At 46.4% G+C, this 23793-nt stretch overlaps 1 protein-coding gene across 1 annotated transcript in view; it reads right to left on the bottom strand.

Moving 5' to 3' along the window:
• hmcn1 (hemicentin 1) overlaps positions 1-23793 on the bottom strand; it is a 58945-nt gene that overhangs the window by 25593 nt on the left and 9559 nt on the right. The window contains exons 2-32 of the mRNA XM_076151310.1: positions 18906-18976; positions 18515-18673; positions 18288-18410; positions 17215-17386; positions 16635-16741; positions 13320-13440; positions 12976-13239; positions 12736-12880; positions 12308-12429; positions 10408-10677; positions 8116-8257; positions 7900-8027; positions 7702-7815; positions 7171-7329; positions 6885-7079; positions 6695-6790; positions 5819-5946; positions 5560-5704; positions 4841-4953; positions 3917-4076; positions 3634-3796; positions 3341-3468; positions 2937-3188; positions 2714-2809; positions 2440-2634; positions 2151-2281; positions 1492-1639; positions 1286-1412; positions 1034-1188; positions 658-936; positions 13-294 (exon numbers count right to left, since the gene is read on the bottom strand). Of these exons, the coding sequence (XP_076007425.1) occupies positions 13-294; positions 658-936; positions 1034-1188; positions 1286-1412; positions 1492-1639; positions 2151-2281; positions 2440-2634; positions 2714-2809; positions 2937-3188; positions 3341-3468; positions 3634-3796; positions 3917-4076; positions 4841-4953; positions 5560-5704; positions 5819-5946; positions 6695-6790; positions 6885-7079; positions 7171-7329; positions 7702-7815; positions 7900-8027; positions 8116-8257; positions 10408-10677; positions 12308-12429; positions 12736-12880; positions 12976-13239; positions 13320-13440; positions 16635-16741; positions 17215-17386; positions 18288-18410; positions 18515-18673; positions 18906-18976 (4890 nt within the window). The remainder of the gene's footprint in view (positions 1-12; positions 295-657; positions 937-1033; positions 1189-1285; positions 1413-1491; positions 1640-2150; positions 2282-2439; positions 2635-2713; positions 2810-2936; positions 3189-3340; positions 3469-3633; positions 3797-3916; positions 4077-4840; positions 4954-5559; positions 5705-5818; positions 5947-6694; positions 6791-6884; positions 7080-7170; positions 7330-7701; positions 7816-7899; positions 8028-8115; positions 8258-10407; positions 10678-12307; positions 12430-12735; positions 12881-12975; positions 13240-13319; positions 13441-16634; positions 16742-17214; positions 17387-18287; positions 18411-18514; positions 18674-18905; positions 18977-23793) is intronic.

A 23793-nucleotide genomic window follows, 5' to 3' on the forward strand; every position in this document is an offset into this window, starting at 1 on the left:
GTGTTTATTTACCTAACACGCTGACGTCATACTTGACCTCCTTCTCCCCGGCGATGCTGGTCGCCACGCAGACGTAGCGACCCGAGTCTGACACGGTGGCTGAGAGGATTTCTATTTGTCGTCCCTGCTGGAGGACGCGGACGCTTACTCCGTCGCGCACGGGGACGCCGTCCTTCAGCCAGGTGAGGGACGGGGGTGGGTGTCCCCCGGCCTCGCAGTCCAGGGTCAGAGACTCGCTGAGGACCACTTTCCTCTCGCTGGGGCTGTCTGCTCCTCCTGCGATGGTGGGAGGCACTGGAGGGAACAGATGCGGAGGAAAGGAGGAGATCAAGAGGAGCATTAAAGCTTAAAGCCATTTCTGCTTGACTAACATCTGATACAAGCTCCAGCTTTTCCTCCTCCACTCTTTAACCGTTATTTATGCTCTTCAAGCATTCGAGGAGTTGTAGCCAGCCGTCCGCAGCTGTTTGAAATTACTTCGAAACTGCTACAAATGTCTTTATGCTTTGAGAGCAAAACCAAATGCAGCAAAGTGCCAACGAGCTCGACAACACAAAAAGGAAGACTTACAAACAGATGACAGTTGGAAATTCAGTTAATTCTGTGTGCGTACATGGTGTGAGGACATCTAAACACTGACAGGATGTTCATTCTTACAGTAGACGTCCAGCTCGTAGGGCTTCTCAGCAGTTCCGGCCACGCTGGTCACCCTGCAGGCGTACTGGCCGGCGTCTGAAGCCTGTGCTCGGGGGATCTTCAGGTAGTGGCCTCGCTCCACGTACTGAGCCTGCCGGTTGGAAAGGATGGCCTCTCCGTTTCGGTACCAGGTGATGGCAGGCAGCGGCACGCCACGCGCTTCACACTCCAAGGTCACCGTCGTGTCCAGCAGGGCCGTCACCTCCGTGGTCACGTTGCCGCCTCTGATAGACGGAGGCACTAGAAGGAAGGTAACAAAAAGAAGGATTAAATGAGTGCTCTTGTTTTGTGTTTGTTCTGATCCTCTTAGCATGTTTGAAGTCCATCCCACACTCACCATACACACTGAGGATGAAGTCCTTGGACTGTTTGCCAGCAGTGTTGACAACACTACACTGGTAGCGTGCCTGGTCGCCAAGACGGACACTTTTGATCCTGAACACCTGACCCCTGTTAGTGACCTCCAAGTTGGGATCGCCGAGAAACACCAACCTAGGGAGGAAGGAGAAGATTGAAGGAGGAACCCAGAGCGCAGAAACAGATTCACCACCAGATTTGTCATTTCAGTTTGTTACCAGGAGAAACTTACTTTCTGTCTTTGTACCACTGGATTGTGGGAAATGGAACTCCTTGTACTTTGCACTCCAGAGTGATTTCCTGTTTGAGTATAGCTGAAACATCGTGAGGGGAGCTGGACCCTGTAATGGTCGGCGGCACTGGGACGCAAAGAGGACAAAGAAATGAAATGGAACTGCCTTTTGTTTTAGAGTTGCTAGAGATAAACCGTGTGCTCACCTAACACATCCAGGAAGAAGCCCTTCTCAGTGTTGCCTGCGATGTTGATGGCTTCACAGCTGTAGCTTCCACCATCTGCTATGTCGGCCTTCAGAAGCCTCAAGGTTTTCCCCGAATCAAGGATCTGGACGCCGTTACTGTTGACAACCTGTGAATGAAATCAAATTGAAGACATCACGATAAATGCATCTTAATTAATCTGCTGCAGCTTTCAACTGAGGCCGGAGTGAAGAAGCTGTGCAGCCTGCAGACGATCAAACAGGATTTAAAAAAGCATAAAGGAGTTAAGTAGATTTAAACTGTTGATTAGAGCCAAAAACATTGAGAGCACAAAGAATCCTTTAGTTTCAGATTTCTCTCAATTAGCAGATTAAAATAACAGCGGTGTGATTTCACCATCTGGGCTTTAAAGGAAAGATTATCACTGCTGCCAAGGCGACAGAGAGCAGAGAAGTGTGTGTGTGTGTGCTGATGCTACGTTCTCATATGAACATGATCATAATAATGCTAAAAAAGGACAGCTGAGAGCATGACATCATCACACACAGCTCCATTCTGGTTCAGGTTATGCTTAAGGCTCAATGTTATTTATCTTTAGTGCTTTTGCGTTAGAGAAGTCATTTTAGTATTGTTTGTACGTCCAAAGAAGTTCCACCTACAGGACTTCCATCTTTGTACCAGGTGATCACTGGGGTTGGACTTCCTGTCACGTCGCACAGCAAACTGGTGGGCTGGCTCAGCACCACCGACACGTTGCCTGGTGACTCGTTGTCACGGAAATCTGGAGGCACTGAGGTGAGATTTATAGGATTGATGCTTTAATTCTACAGGATCGGATGTAAACAGTACATTGAATATAAGAAGATATGCACACACACACACACACACACACGCGCGCGCACACACACACACACACACACACACACACAGAGTGGTCAGGATACTAACCATTGACTTTGAGCTGGTACTTCCTCTCAGTGGATCCTGCGTCGTTGACAGCCGCACATACATACTCTCCATTGTCCAGCGGTGACAAAGAGGCCAGAATGAGCAGTGTGCCGTCCTCTAGAATGGACACACCAGGCTCATTACCCGTCAGCTCCTGACCATTACGCAGCCACCGAATGATTGGCTTAGGGAGACCTGGGAGACAGAGGAAGACACAATTAACAATGACAGAAAATTACTGGCGGAATATGATTAATGAAATGTGGTACGGCACCTTTGGCAGGGCAGGGGAAGGCAATCTGCTGGTTTGCAACTCGCTCCTGCAGGGGACTGTTGAATGGAGGCTCCAGCACCTCCACCACAGGAGGCACTGAAGACACACACATACACAATCAGAAAACTAACGCACACTATGGAAAATGCACCCTGAACAGTTTTTCACAAAATATATTTCTAATCATTTAAAAATCATCCATCCGACATGAGCTGACCCCCACCTTGCACCAGCAGCTGAACCTGAGCCTCGTCCTCTCCTGCAGTGTTGGAGGCCGTGCAGATGTACGTCCCTTCATCATCCAGCCCCACGTGGTTCAGCATCAGGCTGCCGTCATGCGACACCGGGTAGCTCCTGCCCTCCCTGGTCCAGGTGAGAGTGGGCTCAGGGACGCCTTGCACCAAACACAGCAGCTCCACAGGGTAACCCACCTGGACCTTCATGACCCGGGGGCCTGCCTGGATAGTCGGGGGCACTGGAGGGGCAGATAGAGAGACGGAGGGTTAGATTTTGGTGCAAATGCAGCAGAAATACAATGCATAATATCAAAATATCATCGATTTGTGAATGCTGCTTCTAAAGTGATGACACGTTTGAAAGTGTGTGTGTGTGACCCTCTGACCTTACCCCAAACACTGAGCTCAATGGACTTCGTCAGGTTGCCAGCAATGTTGGATGCGACACACACGTACAGTCCAGTGTCTGACACTCTGGCCTCCAAGATCTTCATAGAACCAGAGGGAAGTTGGGAGTGTCTGGGAGGAACACACACACACACACACACACACACACACACACACACACACACACACATTTATTACTCTGGATTCACACTTCAACTTCATAGCCAAATAATTGGATTACAGCAAATGTGTATTCAAGCATTTCTCTGTGTGTTTGTGTCCGTATAGGTGTCGTACCTGGGAGAGTACGGTGAGATGAGCTGCCTCTCCTTGGCCCAGGTGATGCTGGGAGGTGGGACACTGTGCACTTCACATGGCAACACGGCCTCCTCGCCCTCAATCACTGACATCTTCAGTGGCTCTGCAGACTCTCCAACGTTTGCAGTCGACCGAGGACGGACTGGAAAACACAAAAACACCAAAATAGAAATTTGAAATTACAGAGAGTTTGATAAATAACATTGTGTGACAAGACTTTGAAGAGTTTCTCCCTTTATCTTGGCTGTACATGTTCCTTTACCGTAGACAGTGAGCTGAACCTTCCTGGAGGCGTAGCCGGCAGCGTTGGTAGCCGTGCAGATGAACTCTCCGGTCTCGCTTCCTGACGTGGAGGCGATGCGGAGGCTCCCATCAGAGTCCAGGGAGAATTCGGGACCACCCAAGTTCAGCAGCTCCCCACCCTACAAAACAAATCACCCAGGGGAAAGGACAGAGGCCAGAGTTCATTTCATTAACTCAGCTTTATGTACACGAGACGACGCCGGAGAGGATGTGCGTGTTGACATTCTGATTGTGCTTTCTTTGCTGCTGTTGGAACGTCGGCTACTCCGTTAAATGAAGCGAAACATGACGCGAAATGTGATCTCACTGCATCAGAATTGGGTTGATTAAATATGAGGTGAAGGGCGGCTCTGTGATCTCTCCCCGTGGAGTGGACATGACTTCATTGATACTGAGAGGAGGCAGAGGATTCATATTTTATCAGCGAGTGCAGAATGTTCTGGTTTTACATCTCCCAGCAGCCCCGTTCACTTTAAGAGCATCGCTTTTACAAGTCAGAGAAAGCCTCTGTAAAGATGGGGAAAAAAGGTCACGGACTTATAGAAAACATTAACAAACACAAGTACAGGGAAAGGTGATTTCATCGCGCGGCACATGAGGCGCACACATGCCCTGACACAGACACGCAGGCGTTTTCCTATCATGCATTTCTGTCTTTCACAAGCTCCTCAATGGAGACGTCCCAGTGCTAAAAATACATAGAAACCATATGGCACCCTGACCTATAAAAGACCTGTTTCCTTCTTGCATCTGCGTCTGAAGGCTTAAACTACAGAGCAGCAGTATAAATACAACATATCCCCACTTTATTCCATTTAAACGTAATGAATCTGCATTTAAATATTGCAGAAACATTTTTTGGACACTTATACAAATGCCTGACCTTGGCCCAGGTGATGTCGGGGTCTGGAACTCCACCGGCACGGCAGGGCAAGGAGATGGGAGAACCTTCGATGGTGCTGAACACCTGAGGGCCGTGCTGAATGACAGGAATCACTGGAAAAAATAATTAAATAAATAAAGTTCAGCCTAAAATTAACAAAATAACACAAGATTCAACAAAATAACCAGATTGTATTATTGCATTACAGTTATTAAACTTTGTGTACCGGTGGAAAATATTCCTCCTCGGTTGTGGGCACTTAAATTATAACCTGAAACTACACACAGTATGAATGCCAAGTCTACTGTGTGTGTGTACTACATCCCAAAATGACCTAATTACCAAAGCAGGGGGAGTCGGTGCATTTTAACATCCTGCTAACGATTCTTATTTGAGATGTTGGAATTTGGCAGGATCGGGCATAAATGCAGAACACATTTCTAACTCTCGCCGTCTTCCAAAGTCTGCCATTAAAATCGTCTGCTTCTGTTATTATGCAAACTCAAATATAATCCTGTTCATGAGGTTTAGAGCCCACTGGCAAAGGCACACAGCACAGAGATCATATTTTCAATGTGTGTGTGTGTGTGTGTGTGTGTGTGTGTGTGTGTGTGTGTGTGTGTGTGTGCGATATAGCAGGTATTTTCCATCATATTGTTTTGGTGACACAAAGCTCAAATCAAGCAGTTTGCGTATGTGTGTGTGTTTGTGGTTGCTACCGTAAACGTTGAGGGTGGTGGTGCGGTTGCTGGCTCCGACTGTGTTCTCAGCCAAACATGTGTAGTCTCCATCATCCTCCAGCTGGACCCTCTCGATGTGCAGACTGCCGTCCCTCCTCACCGTCACATACTGGTCTGAGGTCAGCTGGGACAGAATTACAGCCGCACAAAAACGTACATAGTATGAGATTTTGTTTTTGTGATATTTCTTTGTTTCCTTCCATTTCTAGTCAAATATTGTTAGTGTGTGTGTCCTCACAAGGCCGTAGTTGTGTAACCACTGTCTCTCAGGCAGGGGATTCCCAGCCAGCAGCACACAGGACAGCGTCACCTGCTGGCCCTCGATCACACTGAGCACGCCCGGGCTCATCGCTATGACAGGCGTGACTGCACATATACACACACAAAAAAGGAATCATTACATTTTCTGGAAATCGACAGAGTATTTGACAAGCTGTCTTAAATATGAATGCTTGCCAAACAGTTTTTGATCCTAGACAGAGAAAGAGTTAAGTAAAAGAGTCATGATAAATGTGTGCTTTGTGTGTGTGCGTGTGTGTGTGTGTGTGTATGTGTGTGTGTATTATGGGGTGACTTTGTTTCCAAACAGGGCAGTGGGGCAGTAATATAATGTCAGCTGGGCGTGTCTCTACTTTCTAACCTTTGGCCCATATATAATGTCTCTGTGTGTTTCCAGTGGAGACACAGAGGTTAACAAGGCACACGTGTTCAAACACACCCACTTAAACCTGCTAATGAACTCACACTCACACCGACAGACGGAAACAGACACACACATAGACACACGTGCATGTTGATGTGAACGAAAGAAAATTAACCCAGCCACGATTGAATCTCGATATGATCCTTATTAATGACTATGTATTTCTTTCATTCTTCAGGTAATAACAGTCTTGTTTACCCTCACAGCCCCGGAAATATCAGCAAATGTCTGCCAGCTTCTTATTGTTTTGCTGGGTGTATTTTTCCAGATGGATGTGTGTTATTAAATGGCAGAGAGAGAGAGAGAGAGAGAGAGAGAGAGAGAGAGAGAGAGAGAGAGAGAGAGAGAGAGAGAGAGAGAGAGAGAGAGAGAGAGATGTAAACACACACATACGTATAACGCTGCACTTACCCAGTCCGGTCACTGTGATGCTGACCTGGGTCTGGATCTGACCAAAGTGGTTGTGGGCCTCACAGATGTAAACAGCATCATCCTCCACCCACAGATCTGAGAAAACAGAGACGGACATTAAGGTACATTTGTAAGATAATTATCAATATACTTGCACATGTTTTTATACAAATCCATCACTAAAGCTCACTTGTGATGTGCAGATCCCCCCTGGCCTGTGTGATGCTGCTGTGTGTCCCGTGGGGCCTCTTGCGGAGGGGCGTGCCGTCCTCTCTCCTCCAGGTGACCTGAGGTTCTGGGTAGCCTTGGGCACGGCACGACAGAGTCACGTTGGAGCCGATGTCCGAGGCTACGTCGGCTGGCTCTCGTGTGAACGTGGGTGCGGCTGTCGAGAAGGGAGGAACGCGCATGCATCTGTGTCGCATCTTAACATCTTTATTTTTTGATTCGCTGAGTAATTTGCACCGGAATCTCACCTCCGACATCAAGAGAGATCGTTCCTGACGAGGATCCGGCGGCATTGATGGCGACACAGGTGTAGTCGCCTGAGTCAGTGTGCTGCGTCTCCTTGATGGTCAACGTCCCCACGAATGGATCAACGTCCATGAGGAGTGACGAGTGCAGCTGCAGGTCACCTAACAATGACAAGAATTCCATCTCATTTGGGTCGGCTCAGTTCTTTCCTCTCATGTTGGGGTTACACAAGGACAAACACAAACTTGAAGTGCATTTTTGACTGTAATTGAATTTGGATGTGTGTTGTTTTCTACCATTCCGTGTCATTTCTACAGCCATATGGGGGCAATAAACTGGAGTCTGTGTCTGGAGAGCAACTTTGTACACATGTTCTATGACAACAGACCAGAAAATGCCAAAGCCAAAGGATTTTGTCTCAGGCGAACCACAAAACGTTTCACTTCCTACAAACCTCCTATAATAAGTCACTGTCAAAGTCAACGTGTAATGTTTCCAATGAAGTGTAGTGTTCTTCTCTTATGAGTCGTTACCTTTGTACCAGCGGATCTCCGGCTGAGGGACTCCAGATGCCGAGCAGGCCATAACCGTGATTTCCCCGATACCGATGAGAATCTCGCTCAGTGCCACCGTCACCACAGGGGATTCTAGGGACGCAGGAAATGTTGTAGTTTAAACGTCTTAAATGTCTTAACACGCTCACCTAGCTGTGTGCCTGTCTGATAGCTCACCTATATAAGCAACAGTGGAGGTCATTTGGTCTGTTCCCGCCTGGTTGCTAGCCAGACATCCATACACGCCTCCATCCTTCTGCTCCATGTGTCTGATTACCAGGGTGCCATCGGTACTCATCCTGTATCTGAACATGAAAGGACGAAAAACGACGCACAAGGATGTTAAGGGAAGTTCTCAAAGGTCTGATTTGCTGACTGTTATGATGTCTTCACCTGCTGGACGCCATGATGAACATGCCGTTGTGGGTCCAGACCAGACGGGGAGCAGGGTAACCAGTGGCCGAGCATCTGATCCTCACTTCCTGTCCTGTTGTGAAAGTCTGGTTGTGAGGCTCCACTGTCACCTTAGGCACCTCTATAGCAAAAGAAGAAGAAGAACTATAAGTTAACAAAAACAGCGATATCTGTAAGATATCTGTCCTGCATCTGTTTTCTTGAGGATTCATTGTCTGGGATTGTTGCTTCCAGTGTTCCGGCTTACGCCAGAATGCTCCAACCATATTTGACATTGATCTCTTCCAGGCCAGTGCTGACATCACAGCCCTGACTGGATCGAAGATGTAACCCCAGCATAAAGTTTTATCATCAGTAGCAGGGAGAGTGATGCCTGTTACGACAACTAATAATGTTTCATGGTTTATCATTCACTGTCATTTCCTCTTTATTGGTAAAACAGTGAGGACAACGGAATCCAGACACTGCAGAGCGATTTTCCAATTGATTCACTCTGTGTAACGTAACTCATCTCTTTCAGGATGTGTTTTCTCTATCTTCGATCTATCCAAATGCCAAAAACTGTTTTCTATCTCCAGTTTCTGACTTCCTCCGCGTTGTGAAGATGGAGAGGGATTGATTCCAAAGCTGCAATATCAAAGACCAAAGACGAGCAGTGAGGTCGTTGCTAAACTCGTCTGCGTCTTCAGGTGAGATGAATGAAATCTTCAAACGGTCGAACAGACACAGAGAGGTACAGTAGGTGTAAAGGAATGTACAGAATTTTCTACAGATGTTCCAACTATTCACACTTCAAGGTTGACACACATTTGGAAGATGTATAATGTACTGACCAGATGCTGGCGATAAATTACCGGCAAGTACTTTTGATGTACGGCCATTCTGACTTGAAACGAGAGAAATGAGATATTTGCTTCAATGTACGGCTCCTATACGGTCAGGAGCGAGGCGCCTCCCTCTCCTCACCTGCCTCCCTCCTCCCTCCTGAGGTCACACTGCTCTGTGGGGGGAGGGGAGACGCATTCTTCTTCTTCTCTTACTCGGAAACACCTCTTTAAGTGTGAGGAAGAAATCAATCTTCATCACTCCTGCCATGTTTCCTTCTGCGTCAGCTCCCACTCACATCTCTACTTCCCTGCCCATCTGTCTCTCTGCCCCCCTGTCTGTCTGTCTGTCTGTCCATCATCCCTTCCTCAGTCCCTCTGCGTCGGTGTTACAAGGTGTCAGCAGAGCCCTGGCCCACTTCAAAGACAGACTAATGACTAGGATGGGACCTGACCAAGGGGTGATTAGTAAACCCCAGGGCTTGCTGACAGCTGTTTGAGAGAGACCATCGGACAGACAGAAGGAGGACAGAAAAGAGGTGAAGAAACAGGAAAAATAGGATACATTCATAAAAAAAGGATAGGAGTCACTGGGAGTAAATTATCACACACACACACAGGTGAGGAAGATGTCCACTGAAGCCTAGGAGAATGTTTTGGCATCAATTGAAGCGACTTGTCACTCAGTGAGACGAGTCAAATGACCTGGTTGTCATGGCAGCAAAAGCTTTCAAACAATCAAAGTTAGGTCAAGTAATACCTTCTTTGGATTTTTACATCATCAACGCTCAGAGAGGCCTTTTCTCTTTTTAAGACAGATAGAGGAAGCAGCATGTGGCCTTTGAATTAAAGGGACATGATGTGTGTTTGGACAGGTTGGATGACGTCGTCCGGGTTCTTGCCTACACCTTCTGGTTTCTGGTATCGTCTGCTAAAGCCGCTTGGACTTCCTGGACAGGCTCTGCGGTCACAGTGTGTGCGTCTCCAATTCCGCATCAGTGAAGTGTTAGGAGCCGGAGTTGGAACGCTCCGGAGTCGCACATTAATCATTTTCACACGTTCCCATAAAGCATTAGGGTGAATTATAGCGACCAGGGGGAAGAGGGGAGAGGGTGGGGGGCACTTGGGAGATGATGGTGTGTGTTGGGGAAGGCGGTTATGTTTGCCAAGAGTCATATTCCTCCCCCACACACACACTGTTAATCTCACAGAAGAAGCAGGCCCACTCACAGACATACATACATGTAAAACACTCACACACACAGAAGTGGCAAATCACAATAAAACAGGTCAGTGCTTTTGAAATACCTCAATTTAGAGTCTAACATGTTGGCACTAAGAGCTCCATATTACACACAATTTACTAAAACCCAATATGATGACATCGAGTGCAGATAGAAGAGGTATCTGACACCCACACACACATACATAAACACACACTCCTCACCTTGCACAGTGAGGTAGACGCGGTCCACCGTCGCCCCTCCCTCATTGACGGCGCTGCACTCGTACCATCCCGAGAGGTCCGGGGTGACGGCGGACACTTCCAGCGAGAGGTTGGTCAGAACGTGTACCCGTGAGTCCAGGCGGGCATCTTGTCCCCCCCTCAGCCAGGTGAGGTTGAAGCTGACCGTGCTGACGACGTGGCAGGTGAGGACGACGCGCGAGCCGGGGGCGGCCGTGGCGTTGCCCCCTGCTGTGATGGCTGGAGGAGGCTCTGTTTACCAGAAACAGAGATCTCATCTTGTTATCAAGTTGATATCTGCCTTCAGTGATGTCATAGAGGAAATGAAATCTTCTAACTTGAGTGTAATTCATCAGAATGGAGGCGATCTCTTTCGCTTCCTGCCTTTTCTCTCTCCCATTATCTCCATCTATTCTCCTGTCGTCATGTCAAAAATGCTTATACCTTGAGCCTCAGTACATCATCCATCATTTTTCCACGAGGCGAGCCAGAGCAACGCAGAATAGAGAATGAAGGGAAAAAGTGACCGGTAGAGAGAGAGAGAGAGAGAGAGAGGATGCTGAGGATATTTCAGCATGGCTCCTTGGGATTAGGATGACATAATTCTGGCAGCTGACTGCCTGTGTGTGTGTGCAAGTGTAAAATGTGGGGGCCTGCCATACCGCTAAGACCCTCTGGCCCTGTAACAAAGCTGTAAAGAGGTGGCTGAAGACTTGAGTTCAGCTAATCTGAGGCGACATCCAAAAACTAAAGTAAACTGCAGTCACACTAAGCTCGGCCTGCGAACACGGAGCGACAATAATGATGAGTTATGTTCATGTGTTGCACAGATCTCCCCGTTTGGCTCCCGCTCTTTCAAATATCTTTCCCTCTATTTGGCATTCATCAAGTTAATGAAACTCCGGTGGATTCCACGGCGCGGGAGAGTAAGATTGCGGACGAGAGAGACTTCTGCTCACTGTTCTGGGACTCAGGCGGTGTCAGCACCGGAATCCCATCACGGAAAGGTTAAAGAGGGAACAATGCAACGGCAGAGGGTTTTAGAAGCAGAGTCAAGCGTGTGTTTGTCTGAGCTCATAGCTTTAACGTCAGTGTGTACATGCAAGCAATACTGAAAATGTGTTGACACTGCATGCAATGTACCTACTGAGTCCTTTCATATTCTCTCACCCTCTATTGTAACACACAACTATACTAACTGTACGCAGGCGTGTTATGAGTTACGACCCCATTCTCCATTCAGCTCCATCCCTTCTGCCACCACACAGGGTCTCTGCATGGGATGAACATCAACACACACACACTGAGTCTAATAAAAACCAAACCCACAGCTTTGGATTCCAACCATGTGTGTTGTCGCCCCCCCCCCCCCCGACCCGTGCGCATGTGTGTGTAAACCTATTGAGCATGACGTAAACTTCACGGTTACAGTTGCCGCGCAATTTCACAGGAGGTATTTTGCGAGAGCTTATATATGTGTGTGTGAGGCTTTCAAGTGCTTTGGTCCATACATGATACAGCACATTAAAGACAATACTTTAAAACGGCTCGCTGGCCTGCGAGTACAGCAGATCCATCACGCTGTAATTGCCCTCGCTGACAGTCTAATGCTTGCCAGTCGCATAGTCTTAAACATTCCTCACTGACAGTTCTAGTTCATTACACCTACTGACGGTTTACCCACCATGCACTATTAACTACAGAATACTGACAAACAGCAAAGCCTTTCTGTCAGGCTGTGCTAATGACTTAATACATCACATCAGTCTGTAAATTCCTTTTTTCTTCACTTTAGTTTGAGTACTGAATGTCATTGTAGTGCACAGAAACACCTCCGGTCACAGTGGTACAGTCTCGAGGAGGGTTTGGGATGTGTACGTACCTGATACATCCAGAAACGTGCGAGCTCTTCCTGTCCCGGCATGGCTGATGGCGATGCACTCGTAGTCGCCCTCGTCTTTCAGAGTGACCTGGGCGATGTCCCATGAAGCGCTGTCTGATTCCCTGGAGTGAAATCGTAAAACTTCAGAAGGAGAACAATAGCAAAAACTTCTGTGCAGGCTGAGACAAATGTTGAAACAATTGTGAAAGTTCCATCACAGCTGGAGTGTCGATATAAAAACACATGAAGGTATTTGACCTCCTGGGAAAGACAATTCTGTTTGGCTTTCATGTCAGAACGGACTCACATAACACGTTTGGAGTACATTTCACATTTTGAACTTCTTTTGTAACAGTCCATGAATCAGGACAGTCCTCCTCCCCCTCCTCCCCCTCCTCCTCCTCCTCCTCATGTCCGACCCTACATACCTGAAGAGTTGGTCCTCCCCAAGTCGTCTCCCATCCCGGGTGAAGCGCAAGGTGAAAGGAATCAGGCTCTCTATCTGGCAGTCGATAGCCCCTTTCTGGAGATAGTAACCATGAGTTGTGGCTGGCATCAACACTTTTGGTGCATCTGGCAAAGACACAAGAAAACAACAAAATCCAATGAATGTAATGTTAAACCTTACTTGTAGATATGTCAACAAACTTCCATTCTGCATTACTGACCGGGTATGATGCTGGAGAAGGAAACGCTTGAGACTCTCTGGAACAGGAAGCCATCGCGATCGTACCCTGTCACCCGCAGGAAGAAGGCCTCACTGGGCGGGATGAAATCTGTGATGTTCCAGAGGCCGTACGGCTCTCGCTCGGGGAAGTACCGGATCGGCAAGGTTTTGATCGCTTTCCCGGTGATGGACAAGAGCTCTAGTCTATCAGCACGAGCAGGAGGCAAGAGCCCAGTGGTGTTCAGAAGGATGTGGGTGGGAATACCTGGAAGGACAAGTTCACATATAGCCGACTGTATGATGTTGCTGTTCCATTGCATCAAAAACAAGGTTGACCTCACTGACCTTGAACCGGCCTACTGAGGGTCTTCTTGAGGTCAAATGTGGGCTTCCTAGAAAACCCGGCGCGGAAATCAATAGTGCTGAGCCCTGAGATGCGGACTGAGTGTCTTCCTTCACTGGACGTCTGCATAAAAAGAGCAGAAACACACAAATACATTTAGATAAGTCAAGGATCTGTGTTGTATTCCTGCTGATCTGACTCGAAACGTACATCCACGCCTGATGTCTTTTCATTATCAGGTTTTACTGTAACCATGCTGTCAGATGTTGTTGAGCACTTTGAATGAGACACAGTCTGATTCCTGTGGCGGCCTTTTGTTTGCAGCCACATGCTCAGACAAGAATGCAACATTCTCCCCCTGAATAAAACATCTTCAGCCTCATAAAACCTCCACGAGTCAGAGATGATCCACTTAGACTGACATTCATACTTTAATTAGACAAACACGACCACTATAATCAGCCAGCTATGAATAGCCGCTGTGGTCTTCATCGTGCCGACGTCTTTTGAAGCTTTTCAGAAACACAGACAGACTAATTACAATGAACTACAGGTTGGTGAGAGGTGGAATCTCCTCACCTCAGGTGAAACTTTGGAAGTGTGAGACACTGAATCACAATACAGAGTGAGATATGTAAAAATAAACATTAACAATTGCCTGCAATGAAAGAGAACGAGTGAATTTACTGTATTTTACACTTACTAAGACCTGACAAGAAGCTTCACTTAAATTCCCTGTGGAAAATAACATTTAGGTTACATTTTAACGGCGTCCATGCAGGCAGAAAGATCATTTATTACTTTAGGGCTTAAGTATTTATACAAAAAGGACTTAGCAGGGTTCTAATGTAATGCGTCATTAGCAAGATAGTAAATGTGGTCATTAAACCTAACCTTATGTCTGCCACGGAATTATTCATGGTCTAATTAGTGATCAATGGGGCTGTAATTGTGGGCGTGGCTTGTAAAGGTCAGGCTCTAACTAAAGACTAAAGAGCAGCCATTGCAGAGTTCCTGTCATTAAAGCTGCTCATTGTCACGCTGACCCTCATTCGGCTTTGGCATTGTTCTCAGGACTGGTGATGACAGATCTTGGCTGGATTTGTGACTTGGATGCACTATTACGAATTAATATGGAGATGATTAAAGCTTTTACCCCAAAATAAATCTAAATCTGCGAACTGAAAAGCCTATATTCTGTCCTCTGCTTCATTATTTCTTCTGTTTGAGTGGTATTAAATGTTAAAAACAGCCTTTAGTCTCTCTGGTCTGGTCTGAGGAATCTCCAGCTCCTTTTCCTACATTTCTTTTTATAATGTGATGTAAATTGTGTTCTGCAAGATCTGGCTGGCTGCTGCCTTTAACACCAACACAGCAGAAAAGCAGAGACGGCAAGAGAGGAACAGACAGGAAGAGAGAGAGAGAGGGCGAGGTAGAGGGAGAGGCAGAGCAGTTCACTACCATGACGATTCCTTTGAGCTGTTGGCATGCTTTTAAAATTACAGACTAGAGAAACTATCATCACAGGCTATAAAGTTCAATATGAAGTCAAGTTGCTCTCATTATTGCTGAGGTCACAAAGCCTCACCTGGAGGAGTCTTAGTGCTGTGGACGTACTCTAACAGAGTTTGGGGTATGAAACGCGTGCAGAGAGGCCAAATGACAAAATGAAGTATACTTATAAACACCTGCAGGATGTGATGAAGCTAAATGACACGATTATCCTACAATCAAGAGGACAAAAGCTGCTCAAAGCTAAAAGAAACCACCAAATTGGCTGTTATTGTTGTAAAGTCATAGTTTTCGTTATGGGACTGAGAAACATTTCATGTATAATAGCAAAGCAAAGCAGAGGCGGGGGGCTTTAGTGGGGCGAACCTCCCTTCCACAAACACGGCGATATCCAATTAAAGGCAGATTATGAGAGATCCGATTCTTTTTTCGCACATTCTATGGCCGCGACCTTACACTGGGGTGTCACGGGCCATTAGTCTTACTGAAACTCAGCATGGCAGAACACTGAAATCCCCCCCCCCCCCCCCTAAAGTATTTATCCACATTTCTTTGGCAGGCCTGGGAAACACAGCCGCGGATGAGAGGGAGATATTTAGAGCCTGCGAGCCAGATAGAGCGACGACGTGGGGACTGAGGCAGGAAGAGAGGAGTGCAGATGTCCAAGTGGAGGAATGAGAGAAGCAAAACCTTGAGAGAGGAGAGAGACTTTAGGTAGAGAACCTTGGGGGGGAAATAAACACCGTTGATAGGAAAATGCAAGACGAAAGAAAAAGGGGGGATAGAACAGAATCATAGAGAGAGAAGTGAGTTTAAGTAAATAGGGGAGGAACAAGAGAGGAGAAGAACGGGAAAAGCTACGAGTCCTGTGTGCTTCGGATTTGAATCTGTTCGATTTCCCTCACCGCTTCTATGAGCGTGGCCTAAAAAAACAAAAACGCTCAGTGTGTTTAATAAATCCCAGCCATAGACAAAGCATAACATAACATTACACAAGCAGAATAAACAATGAGTCCAAACTGAATCAGATCAGCCAGAGGAAACAAAGAGTGCTGGGTAACAGTATGACTTCATGCACATTTAAAACTTTGATCATACTGTGATTAAGGGCAATAAATTAATGTTACAAACCAGAACACAACTGAAGAATTGAGTCCCAAACCTAGATTATGTGTTGTTCAAGCTGGTTACATCATATTCTGTGTTTCCATCTCATCTCTTCCTGTGTCGCGTTGGGGTATGAACACACATTGGGCCGTGCAGAGGTGAGGGAGAGCGGCGCTTAACTTGACCATCTCAACAAATCACTCAGGTAAAAATGCTCCAACATCTGGTGCTGACAGAACAAGCACCCCGAACGCGCGCCCTTGTTCCGCTGCACAACCGAGCGTGTTCACACAAAACCCCGTAGCAGGAGACAACGTTAAAAAAAAAGCCACTAATGGCCTGGAACATACTGTAACTTCCTCTAGCACGGGCTATAGCTATTTCAGCGCGCAGATCGTCTCTCTGATTCCGTCTTCTCGTGACGAACAGATCCTTCCACCAGACTAGTCGCATGTTAAATTGATTACATATCCCCCCGTATCTGAGCGCGCTGATATATAACTGCAGTAATTCAACTTAAGATTCTTTGCGAGAGGCGCTGCTCCCTCCTGGGGGCCTGGAGTTGTGACCTCATTTCAAGGTTACACTACTGAAGTGTTTGCAGTAAGTCATTTTAAAAGACACACGTCAGCTCTGGGACCGCTTAGGGAAAGCCTATAATTCTACACAAGTTTCCAGGTAAGGAGTGAATTGTTTACCTTAATAGACCATATCCCAGGCTGCGGGTCCTTGATGTTGACCACTTTGGCCGAGTTGGGAATGTGAAGGAGCTCGGTCAGGCCATCACTCTTCCCCACCACCTTCCCTGGAGGCCAAACGTGGACATTGGGATCATTATTTGCCACAGCTGAACCTTTTCACTGTAACAAATTCATTTTTAATGCTTCTCAATCAATGGCGGCGGGTTTATGTTTAAGTAATAGAGAGTTAGCATAAAATTAAAGATGGTTTAAGCATTAAACAGCGATACTAGATGATCGAAACAACATATGCCGGATGTGAAGATCTTGTTGAGACGTTGGAATCAGTCCTGTGTTTGTGGAAGGTTCTTTTGTTTTTCTGTGCACTCATTTTACTTCAACTTTCCTCAGCTTGACCTTCACAGCATCCTATATTTCTCCAGAATGATATCTTACACCCTCTGCAGAAAGATCCCGGGCTTTCAGTTTTCAGTTATGTGGGGAGGGCAGCAGTGTTGTTGTACGGTGATGTAATGATGAAGTCATACGAGCTGATTGCTGTCTGTTCTTTTCCACAGGTGCACACACTGTATCTTACCCTGGGGGTTCTGGATCTGGATGTCAGGTGCTGGGCCGCTGAGAGCTACAGTGACCTCCTTGAGGCTGGGGTCAAAGGGCATTCGCCACGTGTTGCTGACCCCGCTGAAGTGATCGGTGGACAGCAGGTGGACCTTAGATGACTGCACGGCCTCTTCTACCCACTTCAACACCTACAGAGCAGCAAAGGGAAGGAAACGGAAACACAATGAAAGCACACCCGTAAGACTACTAATCACCGAGCTGCTCTGGCACACACACATACACACACACAGGGTTGTATTCCCATAGGTATAAACAGACAAACACAACCCTCCCCTCAGCTGCGTACAAGGTCATCCCCACAGCATATGTAAAGCTTTCATCAGGAAGTGCCTGGGATTCCCCTCGTGTCCTGACCCGGCCTCTCTCCGCTCCATTCCTCCACTCTCCCTGTGGAGACCCCCTAAGCTACTGTGTAGACCCTGGACCCAGATGTTGTTCAATCCAGAATGGGTGGAAGAGCCAACAAGAGTTGCTACAAACATATTTGATTTACTTCCCTCTTTTGGATCACAAGCAAATTCATGCGGTTTGATCGTTACGGGTTTGTGTGCAATGTGACCTGATGGTGCCGATGAAAGACTGATGATGAGTGAATGTAAAACAAAGAGTAAAGGAGAGAGCCAGTTGGAGACGTAGCAATGAAAGTCTTTTGAAATCTGGCTTTGACTCGCTGCCTGAACCAAGAAATATGATTTATATTTCTTGAAAGTGCTGAAAAGTCATAATTCAAGTGAATGTTTCCTACATATTTGATATTTGAGTCCCAAAGACGCAGCCTAGGACATGAGCGAGGCTGTAAAACCTTCTACTCTTATTCACTATTATAGGGTTTATTATAGGGAGAAGCCAGGCAAGATTGAAATGATTTTAACACTCCGACTGACTTGTGAGAGTCCAATGAAACCAGAAAGCTTCTGATTCTGGAACACAAACCAACCTGAAATCAAGAGTGAAACGCAGAAAACAGCTGATCCCTGTATGAGAGGAGAGGAGAGGAGAGGAGAGGAGAGGAGGAGGGAAGACTCTTACCTCATTAACCTGTTTCTTATCTAGATGGAAGACCTGCCCAGAGCTGGTAGAGGCGATCTCCTCGTAAACCTTGTAGCCAACATGATTCCGATCATCACAGTCTCCAGTCAGCACAAACACCACCTACAACACACACACACATACACCCACGCACATATACAGTATGTATGACGACATGATGGCATCTGAGCTTTGGAATAATACAGCGTGGATGAATTTCCCCTGACCTGTGATTGTTTCTGCTGGATGAGCTGCAGGACCTCGTGCGTCAGCTTGTAATCTTTGGAGCGGGCGTCTGTGAAGACATAGATGAAGGACCCCGGCAGAGAGATCTCCAGGGCGATCTTAATGGCACCGACGCTCATCTCTGGACAATCTCCACCTCCCTGAGGATTAGAAGGCCGTCATCAGCATAAGGTGTCAGTTTGATTTTAGGTTTTGTAAGATAGAAACAAAGAAACTTCATCAATTTTTAACATCTTATTGCTTCTTTGAGTGGAGTTTCATATCAACTTCAGTCAAGATCTCATCCCAGGTGACAAATCTTGTAATTTTGTGCACCTTGTCTGTGTTCTGTTCTTAGACTTAGGCCTTGTTTGATGGAAATGCAGAACCTACCTGAACATAAAGCTCCCTCAGCTCATACTGGAACTTCTTTGGGTCTGTTGTGATAGTCACAGGTCCGATCTCTGCAAAGGAGAAGAAGAGAGAGGCAGTGATTAAGTCTCTTTCAGATGAATAATTGCAAGCATTCCTGCTCCCTAAATTCTTCTCTGGGGCCAAATATTAGTGTTGGCAAACGCTGACCAATGCTCTGATTAAAATGTCACAATATGAACCGGAGCGCATGGAACTTCCTGGAGGAAAGTTGATATTTAACTGATAAAGAACAGGAAAGAAGGAAATCCGAGAAAGACGGATAAAGAGAGACAGACGATAAAGACAAATATTAAAGGAATGAGAGGCGAGATAAAAATGTCTTGATTAGACGCTTTGGATCTGGAGACTGTGGGGATTCATCGCTCTTTTTCATTTACACTAATAAATGATGGAGTTCTGCCACTGAACTTCCACAGCTGTGATCATCTACATCAAGATGAGGACAAAAAGTTGGACAACAGAGCAAACTAAAGACTTGATGAAGCCCATGCTGACTAATGATAAAACTATATAAAACTACTTAACTGCAGATCATTTACTGAACGTTTTGCTTTAATCTCTCCTCTCTATCCCTCCTATGTTCTTTAATATGGGCCCCAGACGTATGGCACCAACACACAGACACCGCAGCATGTCTGCACCTCCGTCTGTGTCAGTAGTCACCGCTGTTTCTCTGCTTACTTCACGTTATCCATTAATGAGCTGCTAAGTCCTTCCTTGAGTCAAACTGTGACTTCAGCCACTGCAGCTGTGCTGTGGAATGAGTCTGATGAGCGGCTGCAAATGCACACACACACACTGACACACACCTACACGCACACACTTGCACACAGACTGCAGTTCTGCACAGGCAAGCAGATTGGAAAACAAGGGTTCCCTTGTTGGAGAGACGGCAATTACAAAGGATCCCTGACTTTTGAAAATGGATACAGTTTGACCTGTTTTACAGCACTCTGTCTTGAACTCTGTCAGGAGGCCAGGACCAGGTTGGGCCAGTCAGGCACCAGCCAGGCCCCAGTCAGGCACCGGGGCGCCTTAAACAAACTCTTATTGTAAACTTATTCTTACTGTAAAGGACTCATTGTTCTCCCTCTGTGATGTTTTCTGTGTGTCAAATATTTATGGTTAAGGAGGTCAACGTGAATATGCAACAAATGCAATAAGAGAAACATTTACTTTCCCATCTATTTGCACCACCAAACATTACATCGCAATACTTCTTGGAAAAACCCTTTCTGTAACAACATATGTGAAGAAGTAAGAGGTCTTTTTTCCAAATGGCCCCGATTCTGGTGTCTTTGTTAATCCTCAAGGTGCACAGACGGAAGATTTGTGGCATTCAAAGACACTTTTTAAAACTAACATGGAAATGTGTCTGGCTGCGCTGCGTGGAACATGGATCCAAGAGCCAAGCCTCTCAGAGATGGAAAAGCTGACATCCTCCTCCTTATGAGAAGCGTTCTCATGGCTGTTGTGAGTGTTTTCTGCACTGTTTTGGCTACAGTGTCCCCTGGCCACAACCATCCGCCTCGCACCAGCACTGTGGGAAACCCTAACTAACACTCATCAGCTCTTACCAGGATCAACAAATGAAAAAACCTTCAAACTCTTTACTTGTAAGTAAAGAAAAGAATCTACAACCACTAACGTATAAAGATACAACCGCTATTCACTGCACTGCTCTCTTCTCCTGCTGCTAACAGTCATCTACTGTTTCCTGGACAACTGGAAGTGCTGGGAGTTAAGTGCCTTGCCAAAGGGCTCCTAATGAACAGCGTTAAAGGGACAGACACTTTCCACCTCTGCATTTTCCCCTGAAGCTTTGCAGACTCAAACCGCTTGTTTCTAGCACACATTGGTGCATTCTGTGGTAAACAGACAGATATATTTTAAGGGGGTAAGAAGTGAAGGTATTTTGTACTTGGTTTCATGCGGGTGTTTTAATAAAAATGTGGTTGATGATGGCTGGCAGTGTCTCAGCTGCCACACAGGAAATAGTTTTAGTGCTTTCTCAGTGATAACAAGCAACACGTAAGTGACACGCACAGGGCCAAAGGGATGAACTCAGTGTGAAAGAATGTCTGACAAGAACAATCAACAAAACTGCCCAAAACCACCAAAATAAACACATGGAGACATTTCTGTGCTGTGACATCGACCTGGAAGGACAATCAGAGCAAAGAAACACTTTGATATTCTCACTGCGTTCATACCAGGTATTCACAAAGAGACTAATGGGATGGAAGAACCTGAGCCGCTTCACTTCCACAGGGATTCATCAGCCGGAATCACTCCTGCATCTCTTTCCTCACTGCATCCACTGGAAGGTCACAGCCACTAATGGCCGACCAAATAAGTCTTAAGTACTGGCAGCAGCATTTAAGACATTCACGTTTCATAAGACGTTTCTACAAAGCTGTGGGCATGGAAGGTTGTAATCCCCTGTGTGCACGTTTCCATCAAGACCTTTGGCCAACCAGGGAGTTTATGGAAATCGCATTTACAATCTAGAACATTTGTTTTCATTTTTTCATCCCTGAAGGCAAAGTTCTCGATGTTCCAAACGCACCATTACTCCTGTTTATAAAGGCTTAATCACAGGGCTCCTCCAAAACCAGCGCCGCGACAATATGGACCCACCATAACCAGAGGAACCCCTAAACTGAACCTCCTGCTAATCAAGAAAAGCTGCACTGCGCTAATAAAAGGTTGTGTTCTTTGTTCTGTACGGTTGCCAGGTAACTCAAGGGAACACGGAAAAGGTGAAAATCATATTTATCTGCATCTACATTAGGCACGTTATGTTGGACTGATCATTGAAGCATCAGGTAGCTGCAGCCATAACACACAGAAAGAGAGAGAGAGAGAGACGTTGTTAACACACTGCTTTCTGTCAATGTGCTGACTCAGGTGAATATGTGGCAGCATGAGTGTGTGTCTGTCATTCTGACCCTCAGCTATGGGGATAATTCACTTAATCAGCCCCACTGAGAAAACACATGTGAACCAGCACACAGCGCAATTAGTGAGCCCGTGTGAGGAAAGTGCCCAGCATGCACTGCAACAAGTGTGTATACAGTACATGTGCAGGCATGAATACGGTGTGTATTACAAATATGTTTCAGCTTAAAAAGAAATGTCAAACCAGAAATGAATCAAGCAGCCGCAGAGTAACTAATATGAGTAACTGTCAGGCCTGATGTATGGTGGAAACATGTGTCGCTGCTGCCCTTTGGGTCAGAGAACAAAGATACTTATTGATATTTTTTTAATATTTCAGTGAGCTGGAGGTAAATATGAAAGTTGTGTGGTTGAGATGCTGAATGAAGTTTCTGGGCTCTGGGTTCATTTCCCACTGCTGCTGTTCTTAAACACTGTTAAGTCTTTCAGTGTGTGTGTGTGTGTGTGTGTGTGTGTGTGTGTGCGTGTGTGTGTGCGTGTGTGTAGGTTAACGCTCCGGCTGTTGCCCTTGACCAAAGCGTTACATTATGGACTTGGAATGGTTTCCTGGCAGCTTACTCGGCATTTGTTGTATAATGAGGATGAATTTCCCCACAGAGCTTAATAAAATGTAACCTAATTAAGTGAAATTAGGTGAAATTGGCAGCTTTACAGTCCGACGTTCATCTGAATGGTGCTGCTTAGTTGTGAAATCCGGCCATTAGACTTTCCCTGCAGCCTTGAGAAAGCTTTGTAGCACTAAAAACATCAAATTACACTAAATTGTTTTGTTCTCTCTGCATTAGAATGTTTCCTTTATCTAATGAGGTCACTTGTAACATAAATACGCAATATGTTTACACATTTCTATCACATACAGGCTTCATATTGCAGCAGCTGAGGACCACCAACCAGCACAGCCTCAGTCACACACACAGCACAGAGAGATGGTGAGTTTGGTTCATGCAAACTGAATGTAATCAATATCACTCTGACTTTTTCTCTTTCTTTTCCCAAGGCCCTAATTATTTATTTTACATTCTGAGCTTGTCAGTCTTCATGCGGCTCAACCCGGGCTGAAACTGTTTGCGTCATTCCGCCTTTCTCTCTCCGTCCCTTATGACCTCCAGATGTGAATCTCTCTCCTCTCTCCTCTCTCCTTCTCCTTCCTTCGCCTCTCCCGCCGCATTCTCTCCCTCTATCTGACTCCAGCCAGCTGCCATCTAATGACCGAGATTTAAGTCCGAAGCCGCAGAGTTGACAAACGAGGGCTTGGTTTCAAAACCGAACCTGCGATGGAAACTTTTCTCCCCTCACAGCACCAGAACAAGGAGGACCACCGGGCAGTTAATCTGGTGCTGGTCGCGGGGGCCTGCCTCTGTCGTTTGGCGTCACTCAGCGCGATTGGATGTGTCTCGGGCGCGAGGGGACGCAAAACCGCAGATCTCTAATAAGGGAGGGCTAACAACAGACCAAACACACGCACACGCACACGCTGTATATGGAGCCTCAGCCGACACGCACGCACGCCACACGCAGGCATGTAATCCCTGCCAGATGCACGAGCTGCCAGGGAGCGTGTTCCAGAGGCAAGACGACAGCTCGGATCCCTGCACCGCTCATTCCATCTGCGCTGAAAGACTGGTGCAGGGTGACACGAGGCAGAGGAAGATACGGGCTAAGTGGAGGTCTTAATTAAGTGTGTGTCTGTGTGTGGATGTGTGTGTATTTGTATTTGCATTTATTAGCTCGCGTGGATCTGCGGTATGGCTGTACAAGCGTCCAAAGACACGAGGCAAGACTGCGGAATATGATGAAAAAGTCATGGATGCAGTAGAGTGTGATGAATGCAAAGACTGCACAGGAGGAGAGTTACCACAAAATGGAGAATAAAAGACCAAAAGCG

Source organism: Genypterus blacodes, unplaced genomic scaffold (genome assembly GCF_046128005.1).
Source record: "Genypterus blacodes isolate CSIRO-AG114 ecotype Tasmania unplaced genomic scaffold, CSIRO-AGI_Gbla_v1 ptg000054l_1, whole genome shotgun sequence".
Taxonomy (NCBI): Eukaryota; Metazoa; Chordata; class Actinopteri; order Ophidiiformes; family Ophidiidae; genus Genypterus; species Genypterus blacodes.